Source organism: Myodes glareolus, chromosome 16 (genome assembly GCF_982192425.1).
Source record: "Myodes glareolus chromosome 16, mMyoGla1.1, whole genome shotgun sequence".
In the NCBI taxonomy this organism is placed as follows: Eukaryota; Metazoa; Chordata; class Mammalia; order Rodentia; family Cricetidae; genus Myodes; species Myodes glareolus.
The window spans coordinates 63,662,732-63,684,519 of NC_142041.1; the positions used below are offsets into that span (position 1 = coordinate 63,662,732).

The 21,788-nt window shown below is 36.8% G+C and overlaps 1 protein-coding gene across 2 annotated transcripts in view; it reads left to right on the forward strand.

Annotated features, from left to right (window-relative positions):
* The window catches only part of Hnf4g (hepatocyte nuclear factor 4 gamma), a 141,304-nt gene that overhangs the window by 95,660 nt on the left and 23,856 nt on the right, over nt 1-21,788 (forward strand). The window contains exon 1 of one of the 2 annotated variants that reach the window (XM_048420344.3): nt 17,120-17,321. The exons of the other annotated variant lie outside the window; for it this stretch is intronic. Coding sequence (XP_048276301.3) covers nt 17,186-17,321 — 136 coding nt within the window. The 5' untranslated portion in view covers nt 17,120-17,185. Of the gene's footprint in view, nt 1-17,119; nt 17,322-21,788 lie in introns of those variants that run through there. 2 annotated transcript variants of the gene reach the window in all.

Consider the following 21,788-nt stretch of genomic DNA (forward strand, 5'->3'; position numbering starts at 1 on the left):
CTAACTCTTTGTCCACCATGCATAAAGCTCAATCTGATAGAATCAAGAAATCCAAGTAGTGTTGTCCACAGAATTCTTCTGAAACTATTTTGAATTATTTAAATAATTTTTCTTTTCCCAGTCATGCATGGGAAATACTCTTAGATATGTGCTAAACTAACTATTCTAATATTCTGGAGTTTAGTAGTGAGCAATAGATAGTTAGAAGGTATTTCTGTGGAATTAACCCACAGTGACACAGACAACACAATGGGAAATATTAACAGAAGACGTCTCACGTGGGCTGCCACCAGATGATCGAGACATTTCCTTAAGATACAGCCTCACAATAGATTAATATTTCAAACTCTTTATTGAGCATAATATAGATACAGAAAAGCTATAAGCATGAAGCTTAATAAAGTTTCACAACTCTACACACCCATGAATCTGAAGATTAAGATTTAAATATAGAGATAAGAGTGTCCTTTAAAGACCTTCATTAGCATGCATTTGGGAGTAATTGTTGGTGAGATTTAGTAAAAAATTTGAAATTATTGTATGTCCGTCCAGTCATGTCTTTCTCCATAGGAAGCAGAGAAGATTGCTAGCTTAGTCTGACTAGCATAGTATTCATGAGAAATAGTGTATCTTTTTAAGGCTCTCTTGTGCATATGTTTGAGATATACCTTGTATATACGTAAAATGCATGAATTTCATGTTACAGTTGGTTGATTTTTTTAATCAAATTTTTGTCATTATAAAGTAAATGCTATCACATGTCCTTATGGCACGACTGAGCATCCTTTTTATATATATACCCTTTTTATATATACCCAAAAGTGGTGTTACTGATTTTGAGGAAGATTGTTTCCTAATTTTCTGAGAAATCGCCACACTGAAATCCAAAGGGGCTGTACCAGTTTGGATTCCCACCAACAATGCAGAAGTGTTCCCTTTTCCCCACAACCTCTCTAGGATGTCATCTAAGTTGTCATCATTGTTTTTGATTTTGGCTATTCTTACAGGTGTGTGATGGAATCTCAGAGTTGTTTTGATTTGCATTTCTCTGAAGACTAAGGATGTTGAGCATTTCCTTAAGTGTCTTTCAGCCATTTTAGATTCCTCTGTTGAGAGTTCACTGTTTAGGTCTGTACTTCATTTTATTTTATTGGATTATGTTTTCTTTTGATGACCAAATTCTTGAGTTCTTTATATATTTTGGAAATCAGACCTCTGTCTGATGTGGGGTTGGTGAAGATCTTTCCCCATTCTGTAGGCTGTCATTTTGTCTTGTTGACCATATCCTTTGCTTTACAGAAGCTTTTTCGTTTCAGGAAGTCCCATGTATTAATTGTTTCTCTCAGTGTCTGTGTTACTGGGGTTATAATAAGGAAGTGGTCTCCTGTGCCAATGCATTCAAGTGTACTTCCCACTTTCTCTTCTATGAGATTCAGTGTGGCTGGCTTTATGTTGAGGTCTTTGTTCCATTTGGCCTTGAGTTTTGTACATGGTGATAGATATGGGACTATTTTCATTCTTCTACATGTTGACATCCAATTTTTTCCAGCATTATTTGTTAAACATGCTTTCTTTTCTCCATTTGATATCTTTTGCTTCTTTGTCAAAAATCAGGTGTTCGAAGGTGTGTGCATTAATATCCAGGTCTTAGATTTGGTTCCATTGGTTCACCTGTCTGCTCTTATGCCAATACCAGGCTGTTTAGTACTGTAGCTTTGTAGTAGTTTGTCGTAGCCTGAACCCAGAAACAACCTAAATGCCCCTTGACCAATGAATGGATAAAGGAAATGTGGTACATTTACACAATGGAGTACTACACAGTGGAAAAAAATAACGACATCTTGAATTTTGCAGGCAAATGGATGGAACAAGAAAACATCATTTTGAGTGACGTAACCCAGACCCAGAAAAACAATTATCACACATACTCACTCATAAGTGGTTTTTAAACAAAACACAAAGAAAACCAGCCCACAAATCACAATCCCAGAGAACTTAGACAACAATGAGGACCCTAAGAGGGATATACATAGATCTAATCTACATGGGAAGTAGAAAAAAACAAGATCTCCTGAGTAAACTGAGAGCATGGGGATCTTGGGAAAGGGTTGAAGGGGAGGGGAGCACAGAAAATGTAGAGCTCAATAAAAATCAATAAAATTTAAAAAAAGGAAAAAAGACTCCATTTGCAACACAAACCACTTTTTAAAAAGTAAATGTTATCATTATAAAATAAGTATTTTAGGGCTAGAGAGGTGGATCACTGGTTAGGAGCATGGCTTTCCCAGCAGAATCAGATTTGATCCTTCAGCCACATGAAAGTTCACAAGCATCTATAACTCTAATTTCAAAGGATTCCACATCCATTTCTGCCCTATTCATTTCACCCTTAATGAACAACTGATATTATTTCCAAAACATCTCTGGAGTTGTACCACTCAACACCAGCCTCTAATCTAACTACTTCCCCCTGCTGCCCTGTGCCGTTTTGCTAAACTGAGAGGAAGGGACTTCTTTATCTTTTTGATTGTTTGTTTTTGTTTTTTGGTGTTTTTTTGTTTGTTATTTTTGTTATTTATTTATTTATTTATTTATTTTGACTGGGTTTCTTTATAGCTTGGGAGCTTGTCCTGAAACTCAATCTGACCTCGAACTCACAGAAATGCGTCTGCCTCTTCCTCTGCCTCCCAAGTGTTGTGATTAAGGGCTAGAGCCACCAGTGCCCAGTAGAAGGGGATGTTTTAACCTTTTGTATACACTTGTATTTCTACAGAAGTGTGTGAAGAAAAGCATTCTGGGGTGGGGGATTATGTACTCAACAGCTGAGGTGCACAGTTATGTTTTGCAGTAAGGCAATCTCTAGGATAAATATTTGGACTCATTTTCCAAATGATAATGACAACTCTAAACATCTGAGGCTTCAAGGGAAGGGACCAACAGGAAGTTTAAGAGTGAGGCTTGGGGGTTGCATACTCTTGGGGAAGAGGAAAATGGGGAGAAATGGGAAAAATGGGGAAAAGTGGGAAAAAGCAGACAAAATGATCTTATGCAGAGGTCACTGGAGAACTAAAGCAGAGGGCGATTCCCAGGGAAGGTGACAGGCCATCTTCTCCTTGGGTTCCTGTATGTCCCAACATGATAATGCATTTCCCACGCTCAGGCCTCTGTAAGAGGTTCCAATCCCAGGAAATTACAGGAGCACCTGAAAGTACTTCTGTTTTATCCTTCTTATTTTTATTCATTCCTATTTTTAAAATAAAGCAGTGTCATAAAAACGATCTTTGTGTTGGGCTCTGTTCTTTGGAGAGGGTAGTGTGCTGGGAATAACTCGAGGATGCAGCTGGTGCAATGTGTGCCGAGTGCTCAGTTCTGATTTCTTCTGTACATTTCAGAGAAACAGTTTAGCCCCTCGCATTTTCTTACTGAATTTATTTACAGTCTGTGTGAAAGTCTTAAACTCTTTCAAAGGTCAGTATTTATGACCCAAGGTATACATTTTCATTTTTTCTTGTTTCTCTTCTCTCCTTCCATTCTTCCTCTCCATTTCTTACCCCTCTTTTCCTCTTCCTTCCCGACTGCCCTTTCTCCTCCCTCCTCCCATTCCTCCTGCTGTCCTCGCTCTCTTCCCTCTTTCCTTCCTCATACGGAGCTTTGCTGCCTTTCCCATAACTGAAAGGAGAACAGTTAGAGCGTGGTATCTGCTATCACATGTGTATTTATCACTGAAAATTCAATTGCCCCAATGAATGTGGGTGTAACTGCGTGACTGAACAAACACTCCAGGTCCTGTCACACTCTCACAACCCAGTATCGCAATTACAGTACTGTTTGCCCCGTGGTTTTTTTTTTTTTTTCCTTTCTTTTTTTAGACCAGGTCTCACTCAGTCACTGTGTGGCTCAGGTTGGTTTTGAGCTTTCGATCCTCCTGCCCTCCTGTCTCTGCCTCTGAAGTACTGAGATTAAAGACATGAGCCATCAAGTCCATTACGGTGTGTGTGTGTGTGTGTGTGTGTGTGTGTGTGTGTGTGTGTATGTGCGCGCTTCTACCTTTCTTCCTGCCTACACACAGACACAGACACAGACACACACACACACACACACACAGAGGATAGGAACACCTGATAAAACTCACATAACTGACTATGAACAGAAGGGACCTTTAATAGTCTCTATTTTCTTTGGCAATGCGTTTCACTTTTTCTGTATTTAAAAAGTGAAGTTCTTTCAATCCTGAAACCAGCGTTGTGGAAAAAAGCTTCTTTAATTCTCAGCTAATTCATACACATCACGTTAAAGTGTCTGAAAAGGATACAACCTACGTCTGATAAGGCCAAGGACTATAGAGTAGACTCTATTTCCGGCACTTCCTTAAAACAGAGTAATTTCTGAACACATTCTAAATACTTATCCTTATACCCACAGAAAGGTGTAAGTCACTCTCTTTCAACCCTCATCCAAGAAGCGTCTTGTTACAGGAGAGACCTATTACAGAAAGCCACACTGGTCAAAAGAATCATGCTATTCAGCCGAAATGAGACATTTATAACACAACTCCCATTTCTAAAGCACTGAACACAGATGAAGAGGTCTGAGCGTGACAGACTGTATAAGCTAGAGGAGACAGATGTCTGTGGACAGACTACATCTCCTCTACAGGAAAGGGAAGCTACACCTAGGAAATCTAAACAACAGAGTTGGCTAAAAAAGACCTACGAAATGACAATGCCAAAATGGGTGGGAAAATCTCACAAGGTTCCACCCCAAGAAGACCGACACGGTGTATTTATAAATATGTAGCAATAATAGTTTTTAAAAAAAAGGGAGGCCATAGACATTGGAAAGAGTTGTGGGCAGGTCAAAGAAGGAGTTGTGGGGGAAAAGCAGCCAGAGAAATGATGTAAATACAAGAAGCGTATGAATTCTCAATAAAAAAAGAGAGAATTAAAGAGGATTGTCCCAACTGAGGTACATAGGCCCATATGGAAGGATCTGCATGCAGTATCAGCGTGGGCCTCATGCCCTGAATCTGTCCTACAAGCTTCCTGTGGAGCAGTGCTGGGAGGGAAGGGCTTAAACAACTCCCTAGTTTTCCTCATGGATTTTCAGCTGCACTCAAAAGCAGAAGGCTCAGTGATGTTGCCTGCAGAAACTGTTTTCTTCTGGAGATTTAACTATAAAAGGTCACCCTACTAAAAAACATTTTAAGTTACACAGCTGGAAGATGGAGGTCGGGGATCCCTGCAGTGGACATGGGGTTCTTACTTGTCACATTAGTTTGATTGCTGATTGTGTAAAATAGACCATTATCACACAAGCAAAATTAATTAGACACGGGAAAATTCCACAAAATGTGGTTTGTGAGAAAACTATAGGGAGATCCACTTTACATTGCATAGGAATGGCTTTTCATCAGCATCTGTGACTTCGGGATTTCTCTCTTTATAGCGGTTATTTCCATTATTAATGTGTTTTAAAGATTTATTTTTAATTCTATCATTTTCTCTCTCTCTCTCTTTCTATATATATATATTTATATATATATACATACATACATATATGTATATATATGTTATGTGTATGACTGCCCATGCTTGCAGAGGTCATAGCTGTTCAATACCGTGGGGCTGAAGTTACAAGTAATTGTCAGTTGCTGGACATTAGTGGTTGGTTCCTCTCCAAGATCAGAGCCTTCTCTCCATTCCCCTTAATTAACAAAACAAAACAACACAACAAAAACAAAAACTTCCTTATAAATTATGTCAGAAAGGCTTCCGCAGCTCTTTTCTAAACCACTCATTCAATCAAGTTTGGGATCTTTTTCTTCTTCTTTGTCCTCCGCTCCTTCCAGTGAGCCAGTTTTTGTGGGTAAGGTTGGGAGGGTGCGAGCTTACTCTGCAGTTGAAGCTAGCCTCATATCTGTAAATTTTCCACCCAGTCTCTTGTACCCAGGGGTTATGGGTGTGAGTCTCAATACCTGGTGACAGTGAAGCTTTGGCATCTGTCACAGTTTTTGCGTATGTTGTCTTTAATTTCCTGTAGATTTTAGTTTTTAACTTTTTCTTTTTAACATCTGAGTCCATTGCCTTTGACTTTCACCACATTATCTTCTTCCTTCAGATCATACTTTTGGTTGATTAGCTAATCTTTACTTTCCTTGTCTGTTTCCATTTCACACAATATTTTGGCATCTGAGTGAAACATAACAATTTGTTAGAAAACGGTACATATTTTCTAATTCATAAATTTATCATAAAATCTAACCAGCCCAAATATCATCAGGCAAGATTTACTCAATCTTGGCAGCTCACGTCCTTAACTGTACCATACCTCCCTTCAATCTAGTTTGCCTTTCTTATGAGGAAATTGCTGCATGTACCTGGCAGCAGGGTCACCAGGGTGTGAACGAAGCTCAGCAGAGAGAGTCTACAGAGGCCATCGGGACCCTGATCTAGATATGAGTCTGGGGAATCTGTGCCAGACAGTGCTGGGACAGCAATCAGAGTGCTGACCAAGATATCTGGACCAGCCCCACTGCTTTCAAGGATAGGGTGTGCCACCCTAAATGGCTTGTCATCTGAACAACTCAGATCTTCTAAGCCTCTTAAGGAAATAGTACGTCTGTGACAGTAAAGATGAGTTTCTTTCTTCCCAAGATCCTTGGGTAGCTCTGAGACCAAAGATTGAGTAGAAACATGAGTAATAATAGGACCAAGCCCAAGCCCACCTAATAGCTTCCAGAGGTGAGAAAATAGAAACAGAGGCAGAAGAGTCAGGACAGAAACAAGCATTTGGCAAGGACTCTCTGCAACTGGCTGATGATTATTAGAATTATAATTAATAAGAAATATTTCATTTTAAATCATTTTGCATGATTTTGAGGCTAAAGTTGAAAGCGGACTTCACTGAGAGTGAGGTCTCTGTGGTGAACCAGACGATGGAGAAGAAGATGCTTTACAGTCAGTTTCTGAGTAAGAATCAGCTGGGGAGACATGGAAGCCCTGAAGATATGTCTGGTGTTTACCCACAGGCTTCAGCTTCTCTTTCATTTATCCTTGAAGGCAGAAATGTTAGAGAAATCACAGAGAATAACATGGGATTTATAAGGGGAACGAAGTGCATAAGGATGTCTTTATAGACAACATCTTTCTCCCTTGATGATGAAAAAAGAAATAAATGTAACTGGTACATTCCTAAGTAATTAACAAAATTTCTGAATTCTATCAACACTCAAAATTAACATTTAAATAAATGAGATTAAGACTGATAGATACTGTATTTTAATTATTGTTTTAAAAAGAGAATTTGATGCTGGAGAGATGGCTCAGTTGTTAAGAGCATTTGATGCTCCTGCAGAGGACAGATTCCATTTCTTGCATCAACAAGGAGGCTTACAACTGGTACAGCTTCAGTTTCAGAGGATCTGATACTCTCTTCTTGCCTTTTTCAGCACCAGACATGCACATGGTGCACACACACACACACACACACACACACACACACACACATTTAGGAAAATACATTTAGAATAAAACTGAAAGTGTTACGTATGCAGTATTTAAATATGTAAAAGATAAATGTGTACCCCACGTTGGCTTCCTACATTCTATATAACCCAGAGTAGCAATGAGTTCATCCAAATCACGGGGATTTTATCTGATGCTACCACATCCAGTTTCATAGGAAATAGTGTAAATGTGCTACCTTCTCTTTATCTAAGATATAGTTTACTTATCACAATAAAATGCAAGACATTTTCTACCCAGTTTCTGTAATTGCTTGTCAACCTGTTTGCTCGGTTGTTGTTTTTAGAGACAGGCTAACACTCTGTAACTAAGGCCAGCCTTCAAACAGCAGCAAGCCTCCTACTTTGTTTCCTAAATGCTGATATTACAAGTCTAGGCTACAATATCATTGTTTGTTGCTGCTGTTTAAATGTATATAAAATTCATTTTTGGATGTTAGGTGATAAATGAGACCAACTTTCTTTAACTCAGGATTGAAGCTACAAATATTCTTCGTCCTGTTGGTTCACCTGGACCGGTTTCTCTTCACCCACCAGGTCCTGCTCACTAGCTCCTGTAACCGGTTATGAAATAACCATTCTGAGGCTTAATACTAATTACATACTCTTTGACTTATTAGCTCAGACTTCCTATTAACTAACTCTTACATCTTTAATTAACCCATTTCTATGATTTTCTATTTTACCACGAGGCTTATAGTTTCTTACTTCTTGTTTCTTGGGTGGCTACATGGTGTCTCTCTGACTCCACCTTCTTTCTTCCCCTATCTCTGCTTGAATTTCTCGCCTTGCTATATTCTGCCCTCCCATGGGCCAAAGCAGATTCTTTCTTAACCAATGGTCATAAAACATATTCACAGCATACAGAGCGTATTCCCACATCACAGGAGATTAAAGATAATAAAACAATTATGTGAATCCATAATAAATGGTTTTCAGTTCTCATTTTAATCTCCTGGTTTGTTTGTAGCTTAGTGCTGTCATATTTTTAAAATTATGATTGTATTATGGTTGTATTTCTATAGTTATGATAATATTACCCCAACAGAAAGCAACTTGGTGGGAAAAGGGGCTTATTCAGTTGTCATTTCAAGATTACAGATAATTATCTGTAGGAAAATCAATATACACACTTCAAATAGGTAGTTTATTGTACCCAAAGTCAAGGGCAGAGAGAAATGAATGTATGCACGTAACACTTACACAGTTCAAGGTTACCACTGCCTAGGGAATGGTGCTATCCACGCTAGGATGGGTTCTCTCACAACAATTAGACTTCTTATTTAAGATAATCAATCCTCCACAAACATGTCCACAAGTCAAACCAATGCTGGCAATCCTTCACTGGGATGATATTACCATTTTATTCTATGTTACTTTAAGTTGTCAGTTAAAGCTAAGCATCATAGATGGCTTTATATTCATGCTCCAAGTGGATTAATTCTGGTTTTCTTTTATTTACTATTTTTAGCTCTTTGCGAGCTTTTATTCTTTCATATGTGTTTGATTATATGTCATCTAAAATTTCTTCTAATCATCAGAAGTAAATAAAATCCAATCAACATATATCTGGATTTATAACCAGAATACACACATTATTTTTAAAAGAACTATAGTTTTCATAAAACTAATATTTTTTGAATTTAATATTTGAGATTGAGTTTACTTGTTACTATTTTCTAAAAATAATTTTCATATCATTTCCTAAAATTTATAGTAAGTATTTAATTTCTTTACCTATTGCAAATGCTAGACTGTAAGGAAAAATGTTGAGAAGTGTTAATGGGCTTGTAAGCTCTTATAATAGTCTTAGGTTTATGGAAGCATCCTTACTGACTTTTATTTGTGAATTTCTCTGAACTTTCTTTAAAAAGAAAAACTTTCTGATACACTTTAATCTTGTGTGAGAGTGTATACTTGGGTGTTTGTGTGTGGATGGGCATATTTTGTAGGTCAAAGAACAGTCTGTGGAAGTTAGTTCACACTTTCCACCATGTGGAACCTGGGACCACAGGCAGGTCATCACACTTGGCTTTAGAGACTCTGATTTGCTGAGACACCTAGCTGGGCCCTCAGCAACCTTTCCTTATAATATTATATGAACATTTTCTATTCTAGTGCTTGTTTCGTAAACTACGTGAAATATGTTTTCCAATTTTTACTTCTGATCATAATCCCAACAGTACAAATGAGTGAGGCAACTAGAAGAACCGTGTGTGTGTGTGTTGGGAAGCTTTATCATTGGTATCTTGAGAAACACTAAAATGTTAGTTACAGTATTAAAATTCAGTACAGTTTTCGGTTTGAATTTAAACTAGGATTAGATTTATAATGTTGCAAACATCATTTTCAACTTCCCACCGAATCATGTAAGAGTTAATAACAATAGTAATAACAATATTACTCAAGACAGTATTCAGGAGTCAGCAGGAGGACTATCACTCCTATGTACCTCTACACCAGTAAATCAGCTCTGCTTCAGAAGTATACATGGGTGAGGATTAGTTATATATTTCCTTGGATACTTTGGAAGGTCAATGGTCTGTCTATCTGTCTGTCTGTCTATCTATCTATCCATCCATCTATCTATCATCTATCTTTATCTGTCTGCCTTCTCTTATAGAGATATTGGTGATGGTGGTGATGACGAGGAGGATGACCATTATGGTGATGATTACCTGATTGACAGATCTATGAAAAAATATATTTTGAGTGTTTTCTGTAGAAATAGATAGTGATTGGAAAGTACTTAACCCAAGAACTATGTTTATGGTATGTCAAATTAATTACTTGTGTAGGTCTCCAATTTACAACTTTGGTATTTATGAAGTGCTTATCCAGTATAGTGTTAACAATCCCCAGAACCACAATAATAAGTAGAAAATTGAAGGTATATTTATTTGTCCATCAAACTCAGAAACAGTCACTTCAAAGATCCTTTTTGAATCACATAAAGTTCTTCAAAGGCACAAGTACCACCCCCATCAACAGATATATTTTTAAAATATTTGCTTTCTTTGTAATTATTTATATGTAGGTACAGGTGTGTGCTTGTACACGTGTGCGTGTGTGGGGGGGGGGGGATATGTGCAGGCACCTGTGGAGTCCAGAAGACTCTTTGAGCCTGGACTTACAGAGTGTCCTGAGTCACCTCACTGTGGGTGTTGGGAGCTGTGATCCTCCACAAGAGTAGTTATATACTCTTAACTGCCAAGACATTGCTCTAGCTCCACTGTTTTCATTGGATCTGATGTGTCTTGGACCTTCTGTGACCTTTAAGAGTCTCTTGATTCTAACACGCATAAGAATCTACAAACTTCTAGACTGACATGTAAGTTATATATTAAGTTTCCAGATAGTTAAAGAATGATACCTTGTACAGAACTCACCTAAGATAATTAGTCTATATTAGATTAATATGCTTTCTCTTAAGTATAATTATGTGTTGTATATTATTTAAAATAGCATCTAAACATTTAAACATTTTATAAATGAGAGGCAAAATATTAACATTTCCGTTGTGAGCATATACCTACCTTTATTAAATGCAAATGCAATTATTTTAATTGATTGTTTAGTTTTATCCAAATCAAGTGTCACAATAAAGTATTGATCTACTGTGGCAGGTAAGAAAACTCCAGTGAGGAGTACCGAGTAGCAGCTCTTCACCAGGTGACAGGATACACAATCTAGGACTTCATTTTAAAACAAAGGATGTAACTCTTAGTTGTTTACTTATTTGGTTTCCAGATTTAAGTTCATGGTTGTTATAGCATATTTATTTAAGATGTTCAGGCTGGAACACATACTCAGGATCATAAAGCGGCCATTAATTTTTCTAAAGCCCTGTATCCTTGGAAATACATAAGAAACAAGTACAACAGAAAGCTGATTGCTTCCTTCCCTTTCTTCTGTATAATACAGCGAGTTTGGTATTGGCGTGCCATCATAATCTTTATTATTCTAGCCAGCTTTGCTGAGGTTGCAGCAGCAGCAGTGATAATACACATTGTAAAACGAAAAAAATGTGCAAAAGCAGAGCCTGCCCATGGGACCTGCGCCTTATACCACACTTACTTTATTTTCGTTGCCAGCATAATCTGGATTCCAGTTAATAATTGAGGGCTAATCATCCTCTTATCTTCAGAAAAGGAGAGTCTATTTTGAATCATAAGGCAACTGACCTTGAAGGCAAGTTTAATATATGCAGATTTTGTATGTCTTCCAAGGCTTTCCTTCAGTGGATTTCTTGCTTCTACCTGGGTCTCGCTGTGCAATCCTCAAGTCTCAGTCTCACATATTTCTCAGTCTTGAAGTTTATATGTATTTGTATGTTTTGTTACAAACAATAATCTTATGGTTTCATAGATAAGCAGAACAAATATTTTTAAAAATGGCGAGGAAAAGGTAAGGGGATCAAGAATTCAACACTGACTTGTGCTACAAAGGGAGGCACTGTCACAAGGAAACAAGGGAAATAAAACCACTGAGTCATGTCACAACTGCAATACAGAATGCCATCTCTCTCATTCAGTTCTGTTGGTCACAAAGGACCTGTGTCTGGGATCTATTTCTCAAAACACTGCTTTCAAAGATATTCTCTAGAATTGTGTGAGTTATTCACTTTGTACAAACAAAAAGTCATGTATTACGTCTAATACCAAAAAGTTTAGGTTTGTTCCTGAGTTGCTTGTGATTTGCAAGACATTAGTTGAGAAACGCCCTATGCAATAATCATAATTTTAAGAGAAGAATTCAAAATACATTTAAACACAGTTATGAGAGTTGCATTTACAGCTTAAAAAATTCATCAGTGCTAAGGAATAAATTGTCAGTATATAATACACTAGTAATACTACTACTAATAAAATACCAATACACTTTTTAATGTCAGGAAAGACTTGGTATATGTGTCCTAATGAGTTGATGTAATTCTGATGACCACTACATGGGTCTATTAGGGCAAAGACCAAGAAAATAAGAAGAAAAGATGGTTTTGTTTCTCTAAAAAATTTTATGTATTTGGACTTTTGAAAAAAACACTAATCTTTCTGAGGGTTAAGCCCATCATTATAGCTAATGGAAAACTTGGTTGTGTAAGTGACAGCAAAATTTTCTTTGAAGACAAACACTTAAATAATTGTATGCCTTGACTTCTTTTTAGTTCGCAGTTTCTCTTTTCGTCAGACTTAAAAAGAGAGGCAAGCTTTTTATTTCAAAGAGGGATGACAATTTAGTCAGTTCAATAATAGCAAGGAAGTGAAATGATCTTATTGAGTTTTTATAAAAAGTGAAAAGTTGAATGCTGTTTTATTTTTAATTAATATGTCATTTTGTTGAATGGATACTATCAACTGATGGTTTTCTGTTTATAGTGAAAATTGCTGTTTGGGTGTGGATTTTTCCCTCCTCCTCTTAGCTTTCAGTGACTGTATTTGTGTGATTTTCATGTTGGTAAAGTAGAATATGGAAATGATGAAAATTACAGATATACCTTGGGGATTAAATTTAAAGAATAAATTTTACTAACTATACTTGAAAATAAAATGTTTTCTTCCAGAAAAATGTTCTAATGAAAGTAACCTTGATTTTTATTAGCCTGTTTTCTTTTTTAAATCACACTATGAAGGAATGATTAAATCAAATATAAAGTATAGAACAATTTAACAGACTTAATAGTCCTACAGATAAGATAGAAATGTTTCTGCTATTAAGAGTCAATGCTAAACTGAGTTTTCCTTTGTAAGCACTACGTTCATCGTTTTTACCTCGTTCTGTTTCTCTCAAGAAAGTGTATGAATTTTTAAGGCAATTTATAGAATCACCACTTTGAGAAAAGCAGTTTTAAAAATCTTTGATCATACTAATTCAGTTGACACTTTAGTTACTGTCAGCATTCCCTTCAGAGTGACTGACCTGACCAGAGCTCGGAGAATACACATTTGATCTGTCAGAACCCTAGATTCTCCATAAGGAGTGGGAGTATATTTCTCAGGCTTACTACAGATACTGAAAAGAGGACTTTTTTGAATCCAACATTCAAAAGAGGAGTCCAAAGGATTTCTGTGAGTTTGAGGTCAACCTAGTTGACTTGGTGAGCTTCAAGCCAGCCAGGGCCACAGTGACACGCAGCCTCAAAGACAGAGAGAGAGAGCTGAGTAGTGGTGGTGTATGCCTTTAACTCCATCTCTTAGGAGGCAGAGGCAGGCAGATCTCTGTGAGGTAAAAACCAGCCTAATGTACAAGCTCTAGTTCCAAGACAGCTAAAACTGTTACACAAAGAAATCCTGTCTCAAAAAACAAACACCAAAGACAGAGAGAGGGAGAAAGAGTGAGAGAGACAGAGAGGATGAAGAAGGGTCAGCTCATTATCACTTATTTCTTATATTTTTGGTTGCAGATAATGTTTGTATAGTTCTAGTTTAGAAAAGGGATGCTACTTCCTCTCAGTGCCTTTGTATGTATCATCATCAGGGTGTGCATGGAGTTTCAGGCTCCCAGGGGTAGGCAGCTCTGCCCATGCACACAGCTGAATGGAGAGTTCAGGAGCATCAGTTCCATCTCCTCGAAGATAATGCTTTTATAGTAAAGCCTTGAAAAAAGAGTAATCTAATGTAGCCTTATGACTTCTTCCTACTCTTCTTAAAATCTAATGACCTTTAGTGTGAGAAACTGTAAGCTGGATTTTTTTCTGAATTATGTGAACTCTACACTCACTTTTGGATGGAAAATAAAAGTAAAACCAGACTATGATACTTCTTTTGATTATGATGAGTAATAAACAGCTCGAATAAGCAACTTTAAGACTTTCTTTCTGTTTCACCTTTCCTTCTCTCCTTCTAGGCTTCCCTCCTATAACTCAGGACTACATGAGAAATACAAAAAAAACAAAAAACAAAAACCAGAATGTGATACTTATTTTCTTTATGATTCATGATCATCAGTTCAAAGTGAACTTTTTCTGTCTTTTATTCACTTCAATTTCTCCTTCCCTCTTCATGCATTCCCCTTAGTCTTCCTGTCATCCTTCATATTCCAATTGCTTGAAGAAATAAAATATTCTAAATAGACTTAAACAAAATAGGAATAGAGAATATAGAATAAGGGCTTAGAAACCGAGAATCTTATTCTCAGTTTGTGAAAAATGACTGGAAGTCAATTATATGTACCAATAATCTCAATGTAAAACCAATGTATAATAAGTGCTTTGGTTTGGCTAACTCCTGTGATGAACTCAGACCTTTAGTCTCCATTAGGGAATGCAATAATTATCATGCACGATGGCTGCCTCCCGCTGCTTCACACGCCTCTGGAGTGCTGGTGTCCAGCATGTTCCTCTCATTTCTTCTTGCTATTTCATTTTATAATATATTATGGCAATTTTTTGTGTAGTAACTCAGTAAATTTTCTATAACATATAGAACATATAAAAAGACTTTTATCTTTTTCCTTTAATAAATTAAAATAAATGCTATGGGATGAGTAAAAGTAAGCTCAAGTAGGCAGAGTAAATCTTTTTAAGAACTGGAAAACTGTAAGGCTTCTGCATTCAAATTGCTCCATGGGTAGCTTTGTCTTTGATCTCTGTTTATAAAGATATTGGTGACTGAGGACACTACATGGGATTTATGTTAAGAAGGGGGGGAGGGTCCTTAGGAATGTACAACATTTAGTGTTTTCATTATACAACCAAACATTAGCATGTCTACCACAGAAGTCAAAAGGATCGGACATGCTCATCCTGATGATTCTCTATTCTGGTTATCTGCTTAATTAGTTTAGAAAATTATCAGTGCATGGATATGAAAAGAAGGATTTTTCAGTACAAGCTTGTAATCTGAGAAAAATGCTGGAGAATCCTTCCTTTTGTGAATTGAGGCTGCCTAGATGCTGTGAGTGTCCCTATGTCTGACTTCGTCACAAAAGCAAACTGCACTGGAAGGGACGTATTTGGCATTTCGGAACTCCTTGTAGCCTTACAACCTTTCTTTGGGAACGGAAAAGATTAATTTACTATTATGTGTGTGGGAAACACATATTCTATCCGAATCCAGCTCCAAATAATTCGAGCAACTCCTTAAAGCCCTGTGTTCAGACACTTCCACCATGAAGAGGAGTACCCTGGCCTGAGAGTCACATAAAAACAGCACAGTGCAGAATCATCAGAAAACGGTGGGGTTACTCTACTGAGCTGTGTTTGTGTTGATTTTAGTATTGGCAGTGTAATAAATAAAGATCACACTGACATCCATCATGCTGTTTGGTTATCATGTAGATAAGAAAGGCTGAGGCCTGTGCACACAGTCTTTTGGTCTTCATAGGAGCATAGCCCTATTACCACAAAGAGGAAATATTTCATATAAACAAAAAGCCCAGTATGCATTTGCTGCCACTTCTCCAAAAATGTAATAACAGTGTTTAACCTTCATTGAAACATTCTTCACTTTAAAGTAATTATTAGCTGGGAATTGGAAATATATTTTTGTGAGGGCAATGGTCAGTATAATTTGGTGTGTTTAGCTAATGTGACATATTTGTTTCACAGTCCTTCATATGTGTTAAGCTTGTCCTAATATACTATATTTCTCTGGGGAAAATGTAATAATATCTAAGAATATCCATAAGAGCAGGTAATTGATTTACAAGATTAACTTACTATAATCTTTAAAAATATAGAATATAAATATTCAAAATTAAAAGAACCATGAAAAAGTAAGTATAGCATTCTTTTTTAAAAAATAAAATAAGTAGCCATATTTTCAGAAGTAAATTATTGACACTCAATATTCCAAGTATTTACTGAACTCAGAATGTTTCTTGCTACAATAACATATTTTTAAAAAAATGCTGTGTCATATATGTTGAGGTTAATCAGAATGTATAAACCCATACACTAGAGATAGCTTTATTTGGTTTATGCCTTGGATGTAATTAGATAAAGTCAAAATAAATGCCTCCTTACTATCATCATTGGTTTGCAGCATGCTGGCCACTTTCCTGGGTCTGCCCACCAGAAATTCCCAACTGTGTAGTGACCCAGACGGTAAACGGATAGTTTGGGAGGATACTGCACAGCTCACATAGAGACATTGTCTTTACGCTGCTAGAACACATCATAAATCCTGACCGTACAAACTGTGAATCTGTTCTACTCCAAAATAAACAAAGTCAGTTTTATTGTGCATATAAAGGAAACCTGACCCTGTTAAAGTGTTCACTGTGTTAAGTGACAAGTTTCAGTGTTCACTTACCTAATTATAAAGAGAAGGTGAGTTTGACTTCTCAAAATGTGTGGTCTGCGCGTTGAAGCTCCTCATGTAGGCTACCATCCCTGACAAAAACCTGACAGCGACTAAAACCTGACAGGGATTCCTGTCTGTGTTTAGCCCCTCTTTAAGTGATGTCATTTACTGTGTCCTGGAAGTCCATTTAGAAAATCACTTCAATGAGGCAATTCCACGAAGCATTCCAAGATTATCACAAGGAATTGCTCTCGTATGCCATAAAAGAAAAATGAGCAGAATATGGGTTGCTGGAGGAGTTACAGTTTGACAGCTCCTCCCACAGAAGCACTGAGGTCACCCATTGACAGTTAGCTCTGGTTTGTACTCCCGGCCCGAAAGCCTACCAGTTGCCACACTCCGGGCGTGTGGAGCCACTCGTATGTGCGTCTCTCAGCCGATGATGAGGGTGTCAGAGCCGATGCTGGACATGGACATGGGAAACTACAGCGAAGTTTTGGACCCAACATACACAACTTTGGAGTTTGACACTATGCAGATTCTGTATAATTCCAATGGTGAGTTCATGCACTCATATGTAAGAGAAGCCAGCCCCAGAGGAGAAGGAAGTGGCGCTCCTTGAGGGGCTGGCTTAGCTTCATTGCTGGGGAGTTCAGGAGATGTTTTTAAGGCTACAAACCTGAGGCTTTGTGCATCATCACACGATTTCAGTTCATGTTGCCGTAGCTGTGTACTATGAGAGGTAGAACAGCTTGTATTTGTGTTTTAGAGCTACCTCAGAACTCTGGATAGGCCAGTTGGGGTAAGAAGCATAGTTCTGGGGGCTATTTTATTTGTTGTACATCATAGTAATAAGTAATTTTGACAGATTGTACTTGGAAGTACATTTTCTATGCAGTGTCTAAAGTGGCTTATGGGCATCTTTACATCGGATGCTGGGGAGTTTACTGAGTCCCCCCTTCCTCTCATCATTTCAGCACTCCACGGGTGGTGATGAGAAACTACACTTAAAATGACTGTGCAGTCTCTTCTCTGGCCACAGATAGAAAAGACATAAAGGTTTATATTATAACCCCAAGTGTCAGGCTAATATTTAGCTTCACAGAGCTCTTGGTATTTATCTACTGTAACATTTTAACTTTAAATGCGACATGGATTGTTTGGGGTTGGGTCTTTATGTAATACCTTTTACTAGTTACGCTGCATGTATTGTTTTTCCAAAGGAGAACGCTTACTCAAATAGGTTGTAACTGTTAGACCTTACAATTCTGTACACTATGGGAGATGTGTGTACCTGTGTTTGTGTCTGCGTGTCTCTGTGTGTGCTTGTGTGGCTCAGGGCTTAGGAATCATCTTATGATTACCTTAATATTCTCCTGAAGTCGACTTCACTTACATTTTCAATAAGCAAGAACTTTATACTGGGGAAATGTTTAAAAATTGAAAAACCCAATTCTATAATTTAACACAAATACACAGTGAAGCTGTAGTATAATTCTTAGAAAGGTACAGTTTTGATTAAAGACAGTCAGTAAACTATTATAGTAGAATCAGAGTTTTAATAACAGGCCACAGATTTGCAAGTAGTAGGAGCAGATGATCTCTCTCTCTCTCTCTCTCTATATATATATATATATATATATATATATATATCAGCGTATACTAAATAATTCATACTAAATAAATACTAAGATAATTCATATTCATAGCTACTTCTACAGCAGTGTCTAATTTACTTGTTTGTAGCAACATTGCCAACTGTATGTAAATATTGTGTTAAATTTGAAGCCAGAGTTAAATTTGTTTTTAACATTTCAGTGTGATCCAAGAGTACAGATGATTTCAGATACTTCTTTTTACAATATTTTTATTATTTAAAGCAATTTTTAAGTTTAACTATGTTTTGATGATATTCTTCCCCTCTCCCAAGTCTGTCCAATTCTACTCCCCTCCCTACCCACCTAACTTTAAATTCTTTTTCAAAGAGCAAAAACCCAATATAATAATAAAATCCTCAAAACCAAGAAATCAAAACAAAACAGCACCCAGAAAGAAAAATAAAACAATACAATATGACAACCACAAACCCAGCAAACTGTAACCAAATAAAGGCACACAAAAACCTGTAGAGTTCCTCATATAGATCAGCTGTTCTTGAACATGAAGCTTTCCTTCGAGTGCTTGATACATCCAATATACCGCCTCTCTAGAGGGGAAACCTGATTCTCCCTCTCCCAGCTCAGTTGTTAACCTTTACACTAGTGGCTGAGTTTTCATTTATTCTCTTTTTTAATATAACAAAATAAAACATAACAAGATAAAACAAAACGATCATATTGAAGTTGGATAAGGCAAACCAATGAAAGGAAGGGAGCCTAAGACACATGAATCAGAGATACACTTATTTGCACACCCAGGAATGCCATAAAACACTAAAGTGGAAGGCATACTATTTATGGACAAGGTGTAGATCTGTGAAGGCCCTGTACGTGCTGTCTCAGTCTCTATGAGTTCATATGAGCCCTGCTTACTTGATTCAGAGGGGTCTGCTTTCCTGGCGTCCTGCATTCTCTCTGGCTCTTACACTTTTCCACCTTCACTTCAGAGAGATTCCCTGAGCTCTGAGAGGAGGGATTTGATGAAGACATTCCATTCAGGGAGGAATAGCCCAAGGTCTTTCACTTTCTGTATAATTTCTCATCATGATTTCAGACAATAAAGTACTACTAATACCTTATTAATGTTATAAAAAATTTCTAATATTTATATTCTACATTTTGTGATGTCACATGATTAATTTTCAGTATATTTTTATAAAACTTCCTTTTACCTTTATGCAATTGCATATCAGAACATTTATCTATTCAAAAATATAGTGTATTCTTAAGTAGAATATGAATAGTATTACATAATGTAATTAGGATTTGCCAACTTTTAAATTTAGTGATACAGTAATTGCGTATTATTATACCTATATTATGTATTCAGTTTATTTATAATTAAAATTTTAAGGTTGAATCTATGGTTTTGTGATTACTAGATTATTAGGCAATTGCTTTGTCATTGAGCTATATCCCCAGTCAATCAAATTCAAGTTTTACTGTAGTACCTTATATATTTCAATGTCTTTGAGTTCATTGGAGTTAATATAGTATTTTCAACAATGTAGATTCATTAAAGAGTATTTATATATAACATACACACACTATATATATATATATATATATACACACGTATATATATATATACTACACACAACACACACACACACACACACACACACACACACACACACACACACATATATATATATATATATATATATATATATATATATATATATATATATATAGTATTTTCTCTTCAAGCTGTTTGATGTTCCACTCTAGCTGGTCCCTGGTCTTAGAGGGGAAGAAGAACAGGATGAGTAAGACAGATGAGTTTCCTGACATCATGATGCTGGTGTTCTGTGTAATAATGGACATGAGCCAACCCAATGATAACATAGCTTAAAATAATAGTCGTTTGTGGCACTCTAGGCTCTTCTTGAAAGACAGGTGGGAGCCGACTTTGAATTAGTAAGGAAGATTCATGATAAATGGGGGAAGTGATCAGAACCCTTAAACTTAGCTTACATCCAGGCTTGGAAAAGTCCTGGAAACTATTAACAGTACAGTTGACGAAATCAGGATTCAAAGAACACAAAAAGTAGCAGAGGTGTAGAGCAGGGTGTAGAATGGAAGCTGTGAAAGGCGGTGGGAAGAAGTCAAACAGAGCAGGAGTAGAGGACTTGAGTGTGTAGGTCATTTTGGGGCATTGTGCAATATTTAGCCTTCTGCTTTGTAATGAGAAGTCATAGCGGTGTTGGATGAACAAAGGTTACATGAAGTGACTGTTGCAAAATAAAGAGGACATCTTCCTTACAGATGTCAGTAAGAAAATTACTTAGAAATTTATTCTAATAACCCTTGAGAAAAATGATGGTACTGGATAAAAGGAGACTACATTGAAGGAGGAAAATGGGATGAGTAATTATCTTAAATATGGGATCCCAGTAAGTTAGTGGTGATCAGAAGAATTCCAAATGGCACCTAATGCTTTATCTGTGTGTTGGAATATGGGCATTTATAAGGAGGACTGAATGAGGCAGAGGCTCATTTAGTAGGTGGTTGGAAATCCGAGTTCTCTTTTCAACTCTTATTCTTACTAGGTTTCAAAAGGAAACTTTTGCATAGGTTCTTAAGTCTTTAAAACTGTAATACAAGTGTAGTATACAAGCAATGAAGATCTTGAGACAGACTCATTGGACTGAATTTCCCCTCCCCCATTGATGGAAGAAGTGTTCCAGATTCTAAATTGAGGACTTTATTATTAATGGCATTATTAACTGTGTCATGATTGTTAACAAAATGTCCTGTAAGGTGCACACTACATCTTAAGGTTGGCCATCATTCCTGTTTTTTTTTTTAAACCAAGCTTAAAATGAAGCTTTGTGCTTGAAAGTTATAACAAACATAGATGAAGAAGACAGTGGTTGTACATTATTTCATTTAGAAAATATGAAAACTCATCTTGTTTTGAAGCTAGGTGTTAAACTGGAATAGCTATTACGTTCTTGAAAAATGGGGCAGTTGTGCCCTTTCCTTGACATTCTTTTGTTGTTGAATACTTTAGTCTTGTTTTTTTTCTTTTTAATCCTGAGAGATTAAATATTAGACTTGTTAAGTTAAAAGAAAAATGAAGCTATAACCAAAATTTTAAAATAAAGTTTTTTTCTAAAAAAAAAAAAAGACTGTATTCTGTGGTGTTATCTATGGAATATCAAGGCATAAATAAAATCTGAGGATTTTTCTTTTATACAGTTGATACTGAATGTCATGAGATCACATGAGCTTCCCTTGAGAAAGGTGGTAGTTAGGGGATTGAGCCTAATCATAACCCAAAATTGAAGGAGCAGAAGTGTAAGGCAGAAGCCTGAGAAGGAGGCTTGCAGCACATGAAAGGGACTCCATTAAGCAAAGGCT